The sequence below is a fragment of the Tursiops truncatus genome, chromosome 5 (assembly GCF_011762595.2).
Source record: "Tursiops truncatus isolate mTurTru1 chromosome 5, mTurTru1.mat.Y, whole genome shotgun sequence".
Taxonomy (NCBI): Eukaryota; Metazoa; Chordata; class Mammalia; order Artiodactyla; family Delphinidae; genus Tursiops; species Tursiops truncatus.
Genome location: NC_047038.1, coordinates 66729192 through 66745761, shown reverse-complemented (window position 1 = coordinate 66745761; position 16570 = coordinate 66729192). Strand labels below are relative to the sequence as shown.

General features: G+C 36.6%; 1 protein-coding gene across 1 annotated transcript in view; it reads right to left on the bottom strand.

Moving 5' to 3' along the window:
- Positions 1–12447: 12447 nt before the first annotated feature.
- GRXCR1 (glutaredoxin and cysteine rich domain containing 1) overlaps positions 12448–16570 on the bottom strand; it is a 110527-nt gene continuing 106404 nt past the window's right edge. Inside the window, exon 4 of the mRNA XM_019928254.3 lies at positions 12448–15991. Within this exon, the coding sequence (XP_019783813.1) occupies positions 15812–15991 (180 nt within the window). The 3' untranslated portion in view covers positions 12448–15811. The remainder of the gene's footprint in view (positions 15992–16570) is intronic.

Below are 16570 nucleotides of genomic sequence, written 5' to 3'. Positions count from 1 at the left end.
GTGTATAAGAAATTCTAGAACACAAAAAACTGCCCATAATAATAGAATTCAGGTCTACCTGATTTTGGAGGATGGGATATCAGGAGAGAGTGACAGCAAATGGGCACAGAAGAACTTTCTGGAAGGATGGAAATGTGCATTGTTGATTGGGATGGTAGTTAGGCAGGCGTACACTGCTGTCAAAAATCTAAAGTGGAATTTTATTGTATGCAATTATACCCCATTTTAGTTGATTTTAAAATAAAATAAAATATTGCCAGTATAAAAAAATAATGGTAACAAAAGAAAAACAAGTAAAATATCAATAAAAGCAATACATTTTAAAAAGCCAGTTGCAACTCTTCTCTTTGGAAACATTTTTAATAAGCAGTCATGAAGAGGTAAATTACCTATTTATTTAAATTTAATCAGCTAGCAAATGTAATAAGCTTATAAGTATTTAATTTGCTTATCTCTCTTAATTTTAATGTTACATATTTAATAAAATCCCATTATAGAAACAAAATTTCTAAACCATACCACTTCAATATGTAAATTTATTGAAAGTTTTTCTTATCCTAATAGCTTAACTTTAATTATGCTTTGTTAAAACAATGTTGTCGTGTTTTAACACCAAACAATTCAATTCGTGTAACGATGCAAGCAGATAGCTTGATTGGCTTGGTCAAGGAAAGGAACTCTGTGACTTCATTATCCACATCTCCTATAAAGTATTTGAAATGTTTTGTACCAAAACCTTTGTCATGACTCTGGTGTACCTGAACACGCCTTATTCTATTCTAAAACTGAATATTTTTAATTGCTACAGGACTAATGTCTTTTAAGAGCAATACACCAAACATTCAAGGGGACTGTGGTCCTTCTTTATAAAAGGAACATATAGTGTGAAATATATATAAAAGGGAAAATGATTTGTGTAAAGTGAGTCATTCAAGGGAAACATAGCAAGGCTTTATACTAGATGGGCCTTAGATTAGGCTATAATCTTCTAGCTCCTTGCAAAACATTCAAAAAAGTGCTGATGAGCTGCTAAGAGCTGATATTTTGAAAGTCTATCATAACCCGTTCCTTTTAAAACAATTCTTTTCAGATTGATTATGCTGGAATAAAAGAGAAAAGACATCTAAGATTTAAATATCAAAAATTATGCACCATAATTTTGCCTCTCAATTCATGGGCGGATTATTCAGTGTCTTTTAAGTGCCACACCTAAATTATTTAAAGGAAACTAAGTTATCTAAATGCTTCTGCTGCCTGAATTATTTAGGGCATAAATGTTTCCTGTTGAATGCTTTTGTGGTCACATTTTGTGTCTTGGCCTAAGTGAATAAAATTAGCTTTTAATGCAATAATACAAAAGCAATGGTTAGAAATAATACATGAAGTAACTGTCAATGTTTTTTTCTTATGAAAATGATGAAGTAGATACAGCCAATAATATATATTTCTTACTTTTGTTTTTTCAGTAAAGCCTTGTGCCCAAGAGAAATGCTGCCCCCTCCCTTCCCCCCTCTCTCTGTCTCTCTTTTACCTTATATGAAAGTCAATTGCAATAAATGTTCCTCTGCCCAATTTTTAACTCATTTCTAAATCTGCCATTGCTGATTCAGGTTTCCTATTACCTATTACAATATTTTATATTAACAATAATATACTTACCAGCATGGCCAATTACCTTGCTAAAGAGAAGTTGGTGATCTGTCATTTGATGTGAAATCCAGTGCATTCTCTGGAGAGTGTAGCTTTGGTTATATTGCTAAGAAATAAAGTTGTGCTTTACTTGCTCCACAGGATTAGGAAGAGGTTACCTTGAAGGCTTGTTAGAGCCTCATTTAGGTCATTAAATTTAATTGTCTCTCATTTACTGCTAATTTTAGCAAGTCTAAACCACGTGGTTTGAGTTTCAGATTTTATTTCTCTTCTCATCTTCTTATCAGTTAGGGAGATGGGAGAAAGGAGGGGGAGGGTCAGTTAAAAGTTCCAGAATCACAGGACTGTAGGAAAAATAAGAATGTGGAAATGAATAAATGAATCAAAAAGGGAATAGGAAGGCAATAGTGGCATTATTTTGTTCATTAGAGACGCTCTTAAATTGAGATATTCCTGAATTGAATAGTACTTTAAATACAATGAACATCCTTTTTAGTGGTGATCATAATCACAAGTAACAGAAACCAACTCAAGACATATTAAGGAAAAACAAAAATATAGCTGAGACAGACTGAGGGGGTAGACTTTACTAGATAGACACAGGGATATTTTGCAGAATCCAGGGGCGGCAACTCCAGGTCTCCAAAAGAGACTGCAAGAAGGAACTGGAAAGTTGTAGAGCTCTCACTTCACCCCTCATCTTGCTGCTCTCAACTTTCTCTTTGTTTCTCTCTCTATAGCTCAACTTCCCAGTCCACATGGCCTGCAGACCTTGGCTAACCCGATGTCCCAAGGTTAGATCTGGTATGCTCAGGAAAAGCCCAGACTCACCTAAGATTCCCTGGAGGAAAAATCTTACCAGCCTTGTTGAGCCAAATGCCTTCCCATGGTCAAAGCAACTTGTGAACAAGGATTCCATTATGTGGCTTTGGGAACTAGGGTTGTCATATGTTTCCTTAGCAAAGGAGAGTTTACTGGTTCATAAGCTGCGCAGATACTTACTATATATTCACCATTGTCTTTTAGGTCATGTTCTTTAAGAAGTGGCATTCTTAAAGTAATTTACCAAACAGTAAGAAGTTAGACTTCCGGAATTCTATGTTTTGTCTACATGAGTAGAAGATACTTTATAAGTTGAGAGTTTAATTTTCCCCCTCCAGTGTCTACTTTACTGGTATTTTTCAGGTTTTTTTTTTTTTTGCTGTACGCGGGCTTCTCACTGTTGTGGCCCCTCCCGTTGCGGAGCACAGGCTCCGGACGCGCAGGCTCAGCGGCCATGGCTCACGGGCCCAGCCGCTCCGCGGCATGTGGGATCATCCCGGACCGGGGCACGAACCCGTGTCCCCTGCATCGGCAGGCGGACTCCCAACCACTGCGCCACCAGGGAAGCCCTATTTTTCAGGTTTTATATCTGAAGCACAATTTCCTGTACTTCCCTGAAATTGCCTTCAAAAACTAGGCTGGAGAGTTCACTGTCAGTTTATCATGACTTCTATTCTCTTCTGAGGTCAATTCTAAGACTTCAGGTAAGGACGGTAAAGGTAAGGACTATAATTCCCACCATCCTTCTCCTTTGCATGGTTCTGGGTTAGGACGTGCCAATGAGAAGCATATGCATGAGATTTGTATGAAGCCATTATTTTCCAGAAGCAATTGCCGTCAGATGTGTGGACAAACATGAGACCTAGAGTCTTCCTAGGGAGCCCAAGAACCACCAGCCTCACTACTGAAACCTTAGCATGTTGTTGGGAGCTTCCTGGAGATGCTTAAGAATTGCAGCAGATTCCAGATAAGGACTTGACAACCATCTATTTGAGGTTTCAGGCTGAGATCTTCAACAGTGGCTCCCTGGACCCCCAACTCTTCCAACAATTGGGTACCTCTTTCATTAATATATTAAATCTTTTATACCTAGAGTACATGAGTGGCCTCTGTGTTCTTGACTGCACAGGTCTGACAAAAATATTATTGAACTCTGCTATCAGCTGTGTTTTTCATAGGCTATAAAATGTACAATCCTCCAGAGTCTATGTTCTCACTTACTCTAAAATTAAATTCGAGGTCCTCAGTTCACCGTGTTCATCTTAAATAATACTTCTGCTTATATGATCCAGAGTCTAATCGCTTTCACACAGGGTGACCAAACTTTTCAAAAGTTCTCAAATGCAGAAGTCCCACAAAACATGGCTTGTATTTCTTTTTAGAAGAGTATAATGTCATTTCTTTCAAAAATATCATTTTCCCTGAACATATCTGAAGGCCTGGGGGAACAAAATTTGGCAAGAGTCATAAATTAGTCTTAAAGACTGATGGTTCAGTTATCATCAAAAAGTTGCCTTCAAAACTTCTACCTTTCTCTTTCATGTACTACTTTGGATGTGACTGCCAACCCAATTGTGTTCCCTAAAAATTTTCAGAGGCCAAGTATCTTTATTTTTGAAACACATTTGGAACTCCTTTGGAACCTCATTGCTCATTGCTCCCTACTGATAGGATCCCTAGCATAGAACACATGACTCATCTTTCCATACTTTTCTGGTATTTGTTTTTATTAAAACTAGTTTTGGCTGCTGTCTTTGCCTTGGATAAAATTTGTATTAAGTTCACATCAGAGCACTGGGAGAAATAAGCACAGTATAAATAAATCAAATCCAATGAATAAAGCATTAGGTAGGCTGTGCAATGGGGCTGAAGTATCTGTATGTTTGCAGGAAATTCAATACAAGATGAATGGTTTGGGAAAACATGTGCACAGCTAGAAAAGGGCTCCAAATGAGCAGGCCAAAGGCAATAAGTCTTTCATTCACACTCCAGTGGCCCATCCAGCTCCAATTCGTATGGTCTTTGAAACCCAGCTGGTGAAACCCACTTTTTCACTTTGAAACAAAAGGCACTGGATTCTACTGTGAAATTCTACAATGAATTTCACACATTAAAATAAACATGTCTATGGATAGTTGATTATTCTCCTGGGCTAGAATTTGTGAAGGTGGTGAGATAAAGTTTATAGTTAATTGGAAGGCGTTGGTGAAGATAGATTCATAATTATCAAAGTTTTTCTGAAAGTCTTTCAGCAGAATTTGACACCCAGCAGTTGGTGGTATTATATTGTTACAGCCCTTGTTAGAGTTTCAAGTGGAAATTTGTTTTTCATATGGCAGTAATTTCCTTAACTTGTTTCCTTATTTCAGAACAATGTCTACATTAAAACGAAACAGACTTCCAGGATGTGGTATGTCAAGCAGTGAAAAGTGGTAGCACATATTTCACCAACATCTGCAACCCTCTTTCAGACCATGAAAACTGTCACTACATTTCACCTAGGTCTGCAATTTTGGCAAGAGTTTGAAAAATGTCTGCAAGACTGAAAAACAAAAGCTGACCATTTTATTTCAATTACATTTAATTTTCATGTGTTGATTAACTTCACTATGTAGGGAAAAAAAGGTACGAACCTAATTACATATTTTGATTTTTAATCAATTTTTCCTATATCGTGGGCAGATGTACCTCAGATTCTAAAGCACGTTCACCTAGTGAAAATCCAGATTTTGACTTTTTAGAGACTTTACTTTTCAAACGACTAGGGAAATATTTAGTATATTTTCTATATATCATTAAGCAGCACATTTTTAGCAAACATTCTAGTTCATCACTTGGATTTTCTTAAGACAGCAGTTTGAGGAAGAAGAAAATACGAAAGAAAATAAGAGCTTTCTATTCCCACATGCTGAACTAATCTTCAAAGGAGAGGAAAGAGCAGAAAAAAGAGCAATGGAGGAAGATGGCAGGAGGCTGTCATCTGCTCTGAGAAAGTTAAATAAAACTTCCTTTAAAGAAGAGTTAGAGTGTCTCCCCCTCAAGCTGTATACAAGCTCTAAATATAAGAGGCAGCAAAAATTTCAGAAGAGAGCCCATGCCTACGTTAGATCTCAGAGGACATTTTACTAAAAATTTACCATCAGTTTCCTTGTCCAAAACATTGAATCATGTGAGTTTTTTTCAGGTCTCAGAATGTCAAATCTTCCATTCTATGTTTGAGCTCATAATCTATACTGCCACCCATACAAGTACACACAAAAAAGTCTAGAAATACTAGTAGCTTTTGTGTTAAGACTGCCTGGGCAAGGAAGAATTGATAGAATTTTTTGGAACAATACTGCGAAAAGGCAGTCAGGGAAATTGTATGGGGGAAAGTCATATTTATACATGTCATGAATTTTTGTTCATATTTGCTCATTGGATCATTATTTAAGCCCATAAACATCACTGAATAATTCAATTTAAAACCTCTTTTAAAGTCGTCAGCTGGAACGTCAACACTAATACATTCTGCCAGGTAATACCTAAATCCTGTGTTACTTTTTTTAAATAAATACAACTAGATATTAAAAGAAGCACAAATTAATGGCATTCCATTTCTTCATTTTTAAGATTTGTGTCTTCTGTGTATTCTAGAGGTAAGACCTCTATTGAGCAGCACCAAAATTTCCAGCACCTGGAGAGAAAAATGGAGGAGCTGGGATATTAGTGAATATGCTTTAGTATAAGGATAGTAACCCAGAGCATCAGAAACTGCTAAATACATAGGTCATAACTGTACTTCTGGTGCTACTTAAAACATATACACCAAGGCTTTGGAGGTAGTTTCTCTTGTTTTGTAATCCAACAGTCTCTAATTCTGTCCTAAGTTTTCAATAATCTTCCAAGATGAGTATTCCAATGAGTTTCATCCATTTGGTCCCTTTTAGCATCTTTGTGGCATTTAGGATGCACACTTCATTTTCTCCACACAAGATATCTTTGTTGACAAACAAGAGGGAGAATTAACTCTCTCTGAGGAACAAAAACAGGTTTACTGTAGACTGATGCCCATGCACAGGAAATTCTAACTAGTGTCAGGAAAACTTTAATTTATAATCTGAAATGTGATTGTCCTACCTCTATCTGGAAAAGTAATAATGTTTGCAACCATGAAGGAAAATTTAGGAGTGAATCACCACTTCTACATATATATATATATATATAGAGAGAGAGAGAGAGAGAGAGAGAGAGACAGAGAGAGACAGAGAGAGACAGAGAGAGACAGAGAGAGACAGAAAGTGATGTCAGCAAGATGGCAGAATAGGAGTTTCAAGTGCTCCTCTATTCACAGAAACATCAATTTGAACAACTATCCATGCACAAAAATACCTTCACAGGAGCGAAGGATTTCAGGTGAGATTACAGCCCCTCAGTGGAGCATAAACAGGTGTCCATTGATGGATGAATGGATAAGGAAATGTGGTACATATATATATAATGAAATATTATTTAGCCTTAAAAAAGAAGGGAATCCTGTCACTTGTGACAACCTGAGTGGACCTAGAGGACATTATGCTCAGTGAAATGTCAGGCACAGAAAGACAAATACTGCATGATCTCATTTATATTTAGAATCTAAAAAGTTTACATTTATATTTATATTTAGAATACATATAAAAGCAGAGAGTAAAATGGTGGTCTGCTAGGAGAGGAGGGGTAGGGAAGATGTCGGTCAGAGGGTACAAAATTTCAGTTACGTGGAATAATCAAATTCTAGAGATCTAACGTACAGGATGCTGACTATAGTTAATAATATTATATTGTATATTTGAAATTTGCCAGGAGGCTGGATCTTAAATGTTTTTGCCATACACACACACAAAGATAACTATGTGAGGTGATTCAAACCAGTTAATTAGCATGACTGTGGTAATCATTTCACAATGCATACAAATATCAAAACATCACATTTTAAAATGTAGTTGTGTCCAATTTTTATTGTCTGTTATACTTCAGTAAATCTGGAAAAAAGAGGCTGGTCGAAATTTACAAAGGTCATAGGTGAAAAGTTCTGAAGGAAACAACATCAAAGTGTGTATTGTGGTAGGTTTTTTCCTTTTTTTCCCTTTATTTTACAAAAAGCTATAGCAATCATGTATAAATGTAATATTCAGAAGTAAGTTATTGTAGACATCAAAGATCACTCCTACTACTCAGATACTTGAAGAAAATGTGCTGGCATAAACCTACTGTACATTACTTTAATTTTTCCAACAATTGTCCAGATCAACCTCTTCCTTATTAGCAGGGAGTTAGTAGGGAGTAAATATCTCTCAGGTGAGAGTTTTCTAAGCCCTTGGATTTTCCAAAATTCTGGGGGGACCCTGCTTTCCTGAGCATTAGCTGATCATTTAAGTCTTTAATTCATTTTGATTATCTGATTATTCCAATAGTGGCATGATTTTCACAGTCACAGGTCATTGTCAAAGACACGTCCTACACAGTTTGACAACTGCTGCTTGTCACTTCTTACTGGGATGCACTTACTAGTCCAGATTCCCATCCAGGCCACAGGAAAGGAATCAGATCTATACTTGTTTTTAGTTCACACTCTCATTCCCAGGCACTGTTCTCCAAAGCACAATGATAAACTAGCTTAATGTTAAAAAAAAAACAAAAACAAACAAACAAAAACAAACACTATTCTCATCAGCTACATGATATGCTGGAAAAATATCTACCCCACCAACAAGAACCTATAAGTCTTTGGTTCTAACCCAGGTTACCCCTACATATCTGACTGAACTGGAGAAAGAATGAAGCTGACCCAAAGATAGAGACAATGACTGACATGGTTGATGAAGTTTTGATATGAATTTAAAGTTAAATATAGACTCACTTATAAAGTTAATTACCAACTCCATACTCTGAAAAATAGTAGAAGGTAAGGGGGGAGAAAGTACAGAGGTTAAGTGACACACGTAAAGAAAAACAATGGGGAGAGATAATGGGGAAAGTGATAATATGTGGATCACAACTCTCATCTGTGTTTCTACAGCTGGTCATAAAACATGGTTTGTATTTACAAATTTCTTCCTCTAGGGTGATCCAAATCTTTTTCTCCAGGTTACCTCACCTTATGATTGCCCTGCTTTTATTGTGAGACTATTATCCTCCATTAACCTCCGTCACTGTGGCAGTACTAGGAGATGTCTGAGAAGCTGCCTGGTTCTAGATAGCTTCCTGCCTGCACACATTGTGTAGCACCAATATTATTTTCCATTGACAAACAGGATAAATCAGCCGAACTGTAACCTTGTTTTCTGTAGGTCTGGTGTCATCAGAAGCTAAAAATGACCTTATAAATGTCACGACTTTCATTTCAATAAACCACTGTTTTGGTTCCCGGTGGAAGCATTCCTGCTTTGAATACTAAGATATCAATAGTCTAACATCATGGGAATAAGAAACAAAAATATTTTGAGCCAAAATATGAGTAATATTTAGAGGATTCACTCCTCTTGGTTTCCAGATTCATATATTCTGATTATGCAAAAACCAGCCTTATATATATCATTGGTGAAGAGTGCCTACTGCATTCTAAATGCTTAAGTTTTTACTTCCCGAGTCCCTCTCTTCTTTTTTTTCTTTCTGAATAAGACTCTAGGGATGAAAGTATGGAATCTCTTTTTTTTTTTTTAATATTTATTGGTGTATGGTTGATTTACAATGTTGTGTTAGTTTCAGGTGTACAGCAAAGTGAATCAGTTATACATATACATATATGTACCTCACTTCTTTTAATACATAATTACTTCAGGACTTCCCTGGGGCTCCAGTGGTTAGGACTCAGCACTTCCACTGCAGGGTGCACAGGTTCCATCCCTGGTCAGTAAACTAAGGTCCGCGTGATGCTCAGTGCAGGCAAAAATTATATAGACACATATCATTACTTTCATTTACCAAAACAATCATTCATGGAATACATAACCTGACTGAAAAGGCATTCATTGCTTACAGGATGAATACAAAGCCCTGTGCTTTCAAACTTTTTACAGTTTAGTCCCAAACTATCTCTAATCCGGTGTGGCAGGTACTGAAGCATACAGGTACTTTAGTGTATTAATTTAATACTCTCAACAACTCTATAAGTTAGGTATCAGTGTTACTCCCATTTTACAAATAAGAAAATTGACGCACAGAAAGTATAAGAAACTTGCCTAAAGTCACAGAGCTGGCAAACGGCAGAACTGGGATTCAAAACCAAATAATTCAAATCCAGAGCTTGTGCTCCTAATCACAATGACACATTGGAATCATCATCATCTCTGGGATCATTTGGAACCTGTAATGGATGTTTGCCATCTGCCAGACGTTGTGCTAAGCACCTTGTTTTCCACCTGCCTGAGTTCAGAGCTGGGCATGACTTTCCATCCATATCTTTGCCTATAGAAATTCTAGATATTATGAAAGGCATTGCTTCAAGCTAAACCCTCAAAGAAGGCTCCCATGTTCACATATTCTGCCCTTTTGAGCAACTTACGTTATTCAGCGTCTTTACCAGACATCTGAGAACCAATAATCTACATGACAGAGTTTGTGTTATATTTACCTATAACCTGTCTTATCTCTCCAATCACGCTAGGACAAAGTCATATTATATTCATCTTTGTAGCCCTCACAATACCTGGTACATTTCTTAACTGAGAATCCCATGCTTAGTTTTGATTCCAGAAACTCAGGGAATTACTACACACAATTACTTATCACAATAACATTGTTAACAAACATATATTTTATTCAGAGACTTCTACTTTATAAATAGGCTCAAAGAGGTTCCCCAATTCCCATTTCTACAAACATGGAAGGAGAAGAAAATGGGAAGAGGACATAGTGGGGGTAACACACTACTACAGCTGTTCACATATTTATAACAGCAAAGGATTCACAGCAACTACTGAAAAAATACAGAGTACAATTTTACCTTAGGGAAGAATGTTCTGAAAAACAGATATATTTCTCTTTCCTAGGATTAAACATGCTATAATATTTCCTAGTCAGAAAAAAAAATGTGACAGAAAATATATTGACAATTCTGTTTCCAGGCAAAATCTACAGCAAACAGGAAACCACTCAAAACAGACCTCCAAAGGTCAAAGCAAATATGTAAACTTCACAGCAATGAGTGGCATCTGGTCTTCCAGGAAACAGCACCTTAGATTTGGTACTCATGCTTCTCCTGGGGGTTTTTCGGGCTTCACAATGCCTTCATCTGTCAAATGCAAAGCAGTATACAAAAATATACAATATGCAAAACATGGACCAAAGCAACTAGCAATTTATAAGAAAAACATTTAAAAGATCACTATTTTCCATTTGTATTAACATTTTTCTTTTATTGTATAAAATAGGGACCACATTTAGCACCATTTTCTAGATGATGCAAATATTTTGCTTTGTAGCTGATCTATCTACCTCTTTTTTGGGTACTCAGATAACATTTATATTGATATTCTTCTAACAAGGGGATGGAAAGAAAAGGGTTAAGATCACAGAAAACAGAGGGAAAAAAAGTAACTACTTAAGAGCAGAGATTGCTAACTGAGCCATGTACAATGCAGAGAATCAATATGGGTTTTCTAGGTATGTATTAAGAGTCGGCTTCAGTTTTGCTACATATAAGCAAAGCTTTTAGGCTATCTTATATTCTTCTATGAAAGTTATATTCTCTTCAAAGTTACCTTGCTACTGAATCATGCATTTTGAGTTTTCCAGTGTGTTCTATGCTAGGTTCAATGAAAAAGTTCAAAAAGTTCCAAATAGGGACAGAACAAAAGTTTCCATCAGAATGGGTCTTCTTTCTTTTCTTAGAGGAATTATGCTTTGAAACATGGATACTCCCCCATACTTGAAAAAAATTTTTCTCCCATCAAAGAATTTCCAATGGTTCTCCAAAGAGGAGTGCTTCCTGATAAGAACCCTGTAATGGCTTCCAGTAAAGCAAAAAAGGGTCAGTATGTTCAGTAAGACTGTCTATTTTTTTAATTTTTAAATTTTATTTTATTTTTAATATAAATTGTATATATTTGAGAGGTAAAACATGATGATTTATATGCATATACATAGTGAAATGATTACTACAGTCAAGTTAATTTACACATCTCCTCACCATTACCTTTCCTGTGCATGTGTGTGTGCGTGTGTATGCAAGTGTGTGTGGTGAGAGCACCAGAAATCTACTCAGCAAATCTCCAGTATTCAATACAGCATTAGTAACTCTAGTCATCATGCTGTACATTAGATTTCTAAAACTTATTGATCCAATAGAACTACATCGTTGTACCCATTGACTAATATCTCCCTGTTTGTCTGCTCCCCACCCCTTGTAACCACTATTCTACTCTTTGCTACTATGTATTCAACTTTTTAAATTCCATATATATAAGTGAGATCATGCCTTGGACATTGTGTGAAGTGGAAATAAGCCAGACACAGAGAGAAACTGTCTCTTTCTAAGTGAAGCAGGTGTGGAAGTGTTTCACCCTTGCAGAGAACAACATATCTTCCAAAGTAACTGAGTCTCCAGTCAAACACTGCAAGTCAAACACAGGCTGCGTTTTGAAATGCTGGTAGCTAAGCAATACCAGCTGCTGATGAACCTGAAAGGCAGAAGGTGAGGATGAATGACTTTGAGCATATTATTAAATGTCCCTGGTTACTGTTACTGTCACATCAGTTAGCTCAAGCTTTCATAGTCCATTTCCACTTTGCAGACTTCCAAGGTTGGCAGACGCTCCCCATTCCTTCGGATGTCTCCTGCCTGCTGAATGCTTACCACCAGGAGAAACACTCTCTCCGCCTGCATATTTCTGCTACCAGCAAACAGAATCTATCAAGAGTCAGTTTCGTTTCTTCCCAAATCGTTGCCTTGTAATTGGGTTTACAATTATGTGTATAATTATATAAGTAAATAACACATTAATTTTTATTGAGTATAATAGTTTATTACAACGAAATATTACACAGACTGGTTAAATTCGAGAACAAAGAGAAATATATTTTATTCTATGGAAACTAAGTTTAATGCCTTAGAAATAACTCTATGAAGTCAAGTAAAAAACCAAAAAAATTACTGTCAAATTATTATAGGTGAGGAAACTACAAAAGATCAGGAGAAACAATACCTGAAATCTAAAAGGATATTATATGCATATTGCTTGCCAAAAAAGTTTAAATTTTTCACTCTGCTTTGAGGAACTACAGACTAGCTTCTCTGCGATGTGTGAGGTTTGTGCATGAAAGACCAGACAAAACTGCAATCAATATACCAATAATTTATCTTTAAAAAAGACCCTGGGACAACAAGAAGATTAAAAAATTACTATATATTTATATTATTAGGTATGCATCATCTCCTGATTTCCTCTTCTTAATCTTTTTAAAAAAATTATCCACAGCCTGATTGCATTACTCTGTGTCCTTTGCCAACAGTCAGCACTTCCTGGCTTTTGAAATCAATGAATACTTCCAGAGAAGAAGCACAGAAGCACAGGACAGACCTTTCTCTTCATTTCAACTCTACTGGTTATGTAGGTGTTTATCTTTGAGCAGCTTTGTGGTTTGCTCTCGACTGATTTCCCATTTTATACCAGAGATAAAGGCAGCTCACATGGACACTTAAGATACAACAAATTAGGATAAATTTCAAGACTTTAGAAAAGTGAATTAACATTCCGAATCTCAGTTTCTTCACAGTATTGTGAAGAATAAGTGAGAGTCCTTCTAAAAAGCCAAGCATACAGAAGGGTCCAATGAATGTGAGTTCATTTCCTTATCTGGTCGGTAAAAGGATATATTGAAGATGCATAATTTTCATGGTGATTAGGAAATTATTCTATGCCTCTGTATAATGCTTTGTGTTTTTAAAGTACTTTCCTATATATTCTAATTAATCCCACACAACAACGGTGCAGAATAAATATATCAGGTTTAATTACTTCGCAGTTACATTTTATAAGACCGAAGCAGATAGATGTGAAGCGTCTAAACCAAGTTCTCTCTGAAAGTTAACACAAATTTATGTTTAAATAAGCCTATTACGAGCTTATTTTCTGAGCCTCTTTCTCTCATTAACTTCTGCAATTCTACAAGATGTCTAAGATTTTCTTTTAGATTTCATCACTCTTTCATAATGCTCTTCTTTAGAGGCTCACCAATAACTAGCAGAGAACATAACACTTTAGTTCAATGCCAGTACATGAAAAACAGAATAAAGATAGAAAGCAAAACAAATGCCTCATGAACACAGTTGAAAGTCAGCGAGTTTTTGTCCTCTGAACCCATAGTCCAAGATGGGGCCTGAAAATTAGAACTTCTTGTACTGTTGTATTTCTCCATCCTGAATGTACCCCCAGACAAGAGGACACTGGGACTATGGTTGGATTTGCAAAAACATAGCCAAGGCCTGAGTAGTCAGGAACTTTTGGATAGGCCTTACTACTTAATTCTAGAATCTCAGGACCGTACTGGAATTGTGATGAGAAACTCTTCATTGATGCAAGAAACTCATTTTTCCTGACAGAGGGGAAATCTACTCTCAACTAGCCATAACTCTACCACTGTCTTAGTTCTGTTCATATTTAATTTCCTCCTCCGGTCCCCTCCCCACTGTGAGGCAGCCATTCTATAGATTAATTTTGCCTATTCTATAGCTTCATATAAATGGAATCACATAGTACATACCCTTTGTATCTGGCTAAGTTTATTCATAAAATGTTTTTGAGATTCATCCATATTATTGCTAGAATCAATAGCTTGTTCCTTTTTACTCCTAGGAAGTGTGTACCTGTATTAATATTCTACAGTTTGCTTATCATTTCTCCTGTCATTGGTATCTGAAATCTTTTTGGCTATCATGAATACAGCTTCCATGAAACTCTTATAAAGTATGGACATATGTTTTTATTTCTCTTGAATAAATAAGTAGCAGTAAAATTGCTGAGCATACAATTAGCATATCTTTACCTTTATTAGAAACAATCAGATGGCTTTCCTAAGTGGTTGTACCATTTAACATTCTCATTAGCAATGTATGAGTTTAAGTTATGCATATCCACACCAACACTCAAACAAACAACTTTTATCTGATCTTAGAGTCCCCAAACATGCTATTCCTCTACCTGAAGTATTATCCCCCTTGTTCTGTGACTAATTAGTTGACCAGTTACCCATGATGTCTCCGCTTAAATATCAGTTGCTCAACAAAGTCTATTCTTACCGTTTTCTAACCCATCTAGGTTGGCCCTCCTGCTGCACATTCCCAGAGCACACTGTACCATTTGTGTAGTATTTCTAAGATTCACCTTGCTTATGATTATTTGTTTAATACTTCCTTCTTTCTTAGAGTGTGAGCTCCATGAAAGCAGAAACCATGTCTTCTACTATGCCTGGATGATTAGAAAGTACTCGGTAAATATTTATAGCTTTTTGTAAAACCAAGATGTAAAATCTTTTAATTACCTTATCACAGATATAGTGAAGGTGATTTGTTAAAACCATTCATAAGGGAATCCATCAGAGTACAGACACGTGTACAGGTAGGCATCAGCTAATAATTATAGCAGAAATTCCTTTTGTCCACTTTGCTGATATCGTCTACTATGTTTTCAAACTATGTAATATTTTGTGTCCAGCTCAAGAGAACCATAACAGCATCTTTCTGGAGGGTTTTCAGGGACAATAGCACAAAGCAGATGTTTAAAACAATAAATCCAGATAAGTCTTCTGGCAGCTTTTGTATCATCACTAAGAAATTCATCGGATAACATTAATAATTTATCATTAATATCATCAGCTCCAAGACTACTTTACAGCTTTAAAAATAATTTACTCCTTAAGTATAAGTAAGATCATATTCTTTCCCACTACCCAGAGCTCTCTTCTTCCCTACAGCTGAGGCTCACATAAAATGTATGCATCTGGAGAGTTGAATTAACTCATCCTAAACAATAGGGTGGCATTGCAATAGACACCATTGGATACATTGTATATTTTCTTTAGAAAATCAAACACACATAAGGAACCAGACTTTGGATATCTTGGAATTTTATCAGGCCCTCCATTAATTCCAATTAGAAACCAGGGTCTAGCACAGGGCTTGGCACATAGTAGCGGTTGAACAAACATTTATTTAAAACATCAGTGAAAGTGGTCACAGCAAAAGCTCCAAACAAAGGAAATTCTAATAAACAAAGTTTATTGATTAATCCAGAAACATAGCCATTTTTTAAAAAAAAGTATAAACCAAATTATTGCTTTCAGTCAATGAAACCAGGCGCCCCACGGGTGGGAGCTCTGTTTAACCAACACAGCTCTTACAGCGCTGAAGGCCATTCTCGTTGCAAGCCGTGCACTTCAGGGCCTTGAAAGAGTCCGTAAAGCAGTTTCGAAACACTGACATTTTGCTCCCGTGGCAGATGGAGCACGGAAGAAAGCCGAAGCCTCCACAGGAGGGACACTCGTGTGGATGCTGCACTCTCTGGATAGGTGGCGGGGGGACAAGAGAGAATAGAACATGTGTTAGCATGACAACTCCATCAGCCCTCCTGTCTTTCTGTACTGTGGATGATCATAAAACAATATCGGCATAATATGGCTGGGGACCTGAAATCACCTACCATTGATATACAATAGACGCAGGGAATACACTAACTGAAGTTTCCTTCATTATCTCATTGACGGCCATCAATAGCATAACCTTGGTGTGTAAGGGCTGGTACCTTTCAGGTTAAAGGGCACACACTTCCAGAAATCCATCCTATGAAAGCACATATTTACAAATCAAGTAGTTCAGGAAATGGTCATTTGCATTAAAGGAAAATACTGTAACTTTCCCTTTAGTATCACGTCACAGTTTTATATCTTTGTTTATAGAATAGTAGGACTAATAGTGAGTATGGAAAATCGGAAAACTAAAAGCTGGAGTGGATGAGCCACTGTCAACCGAAGATCCATCATCATACTGCACGTGTGAATAATGCTTTGTATTTTTAAAAGCACTTTCAAATGCATGACTATATAGAGTCTTTCCTCATCCCAACCTTCACACACACTGACA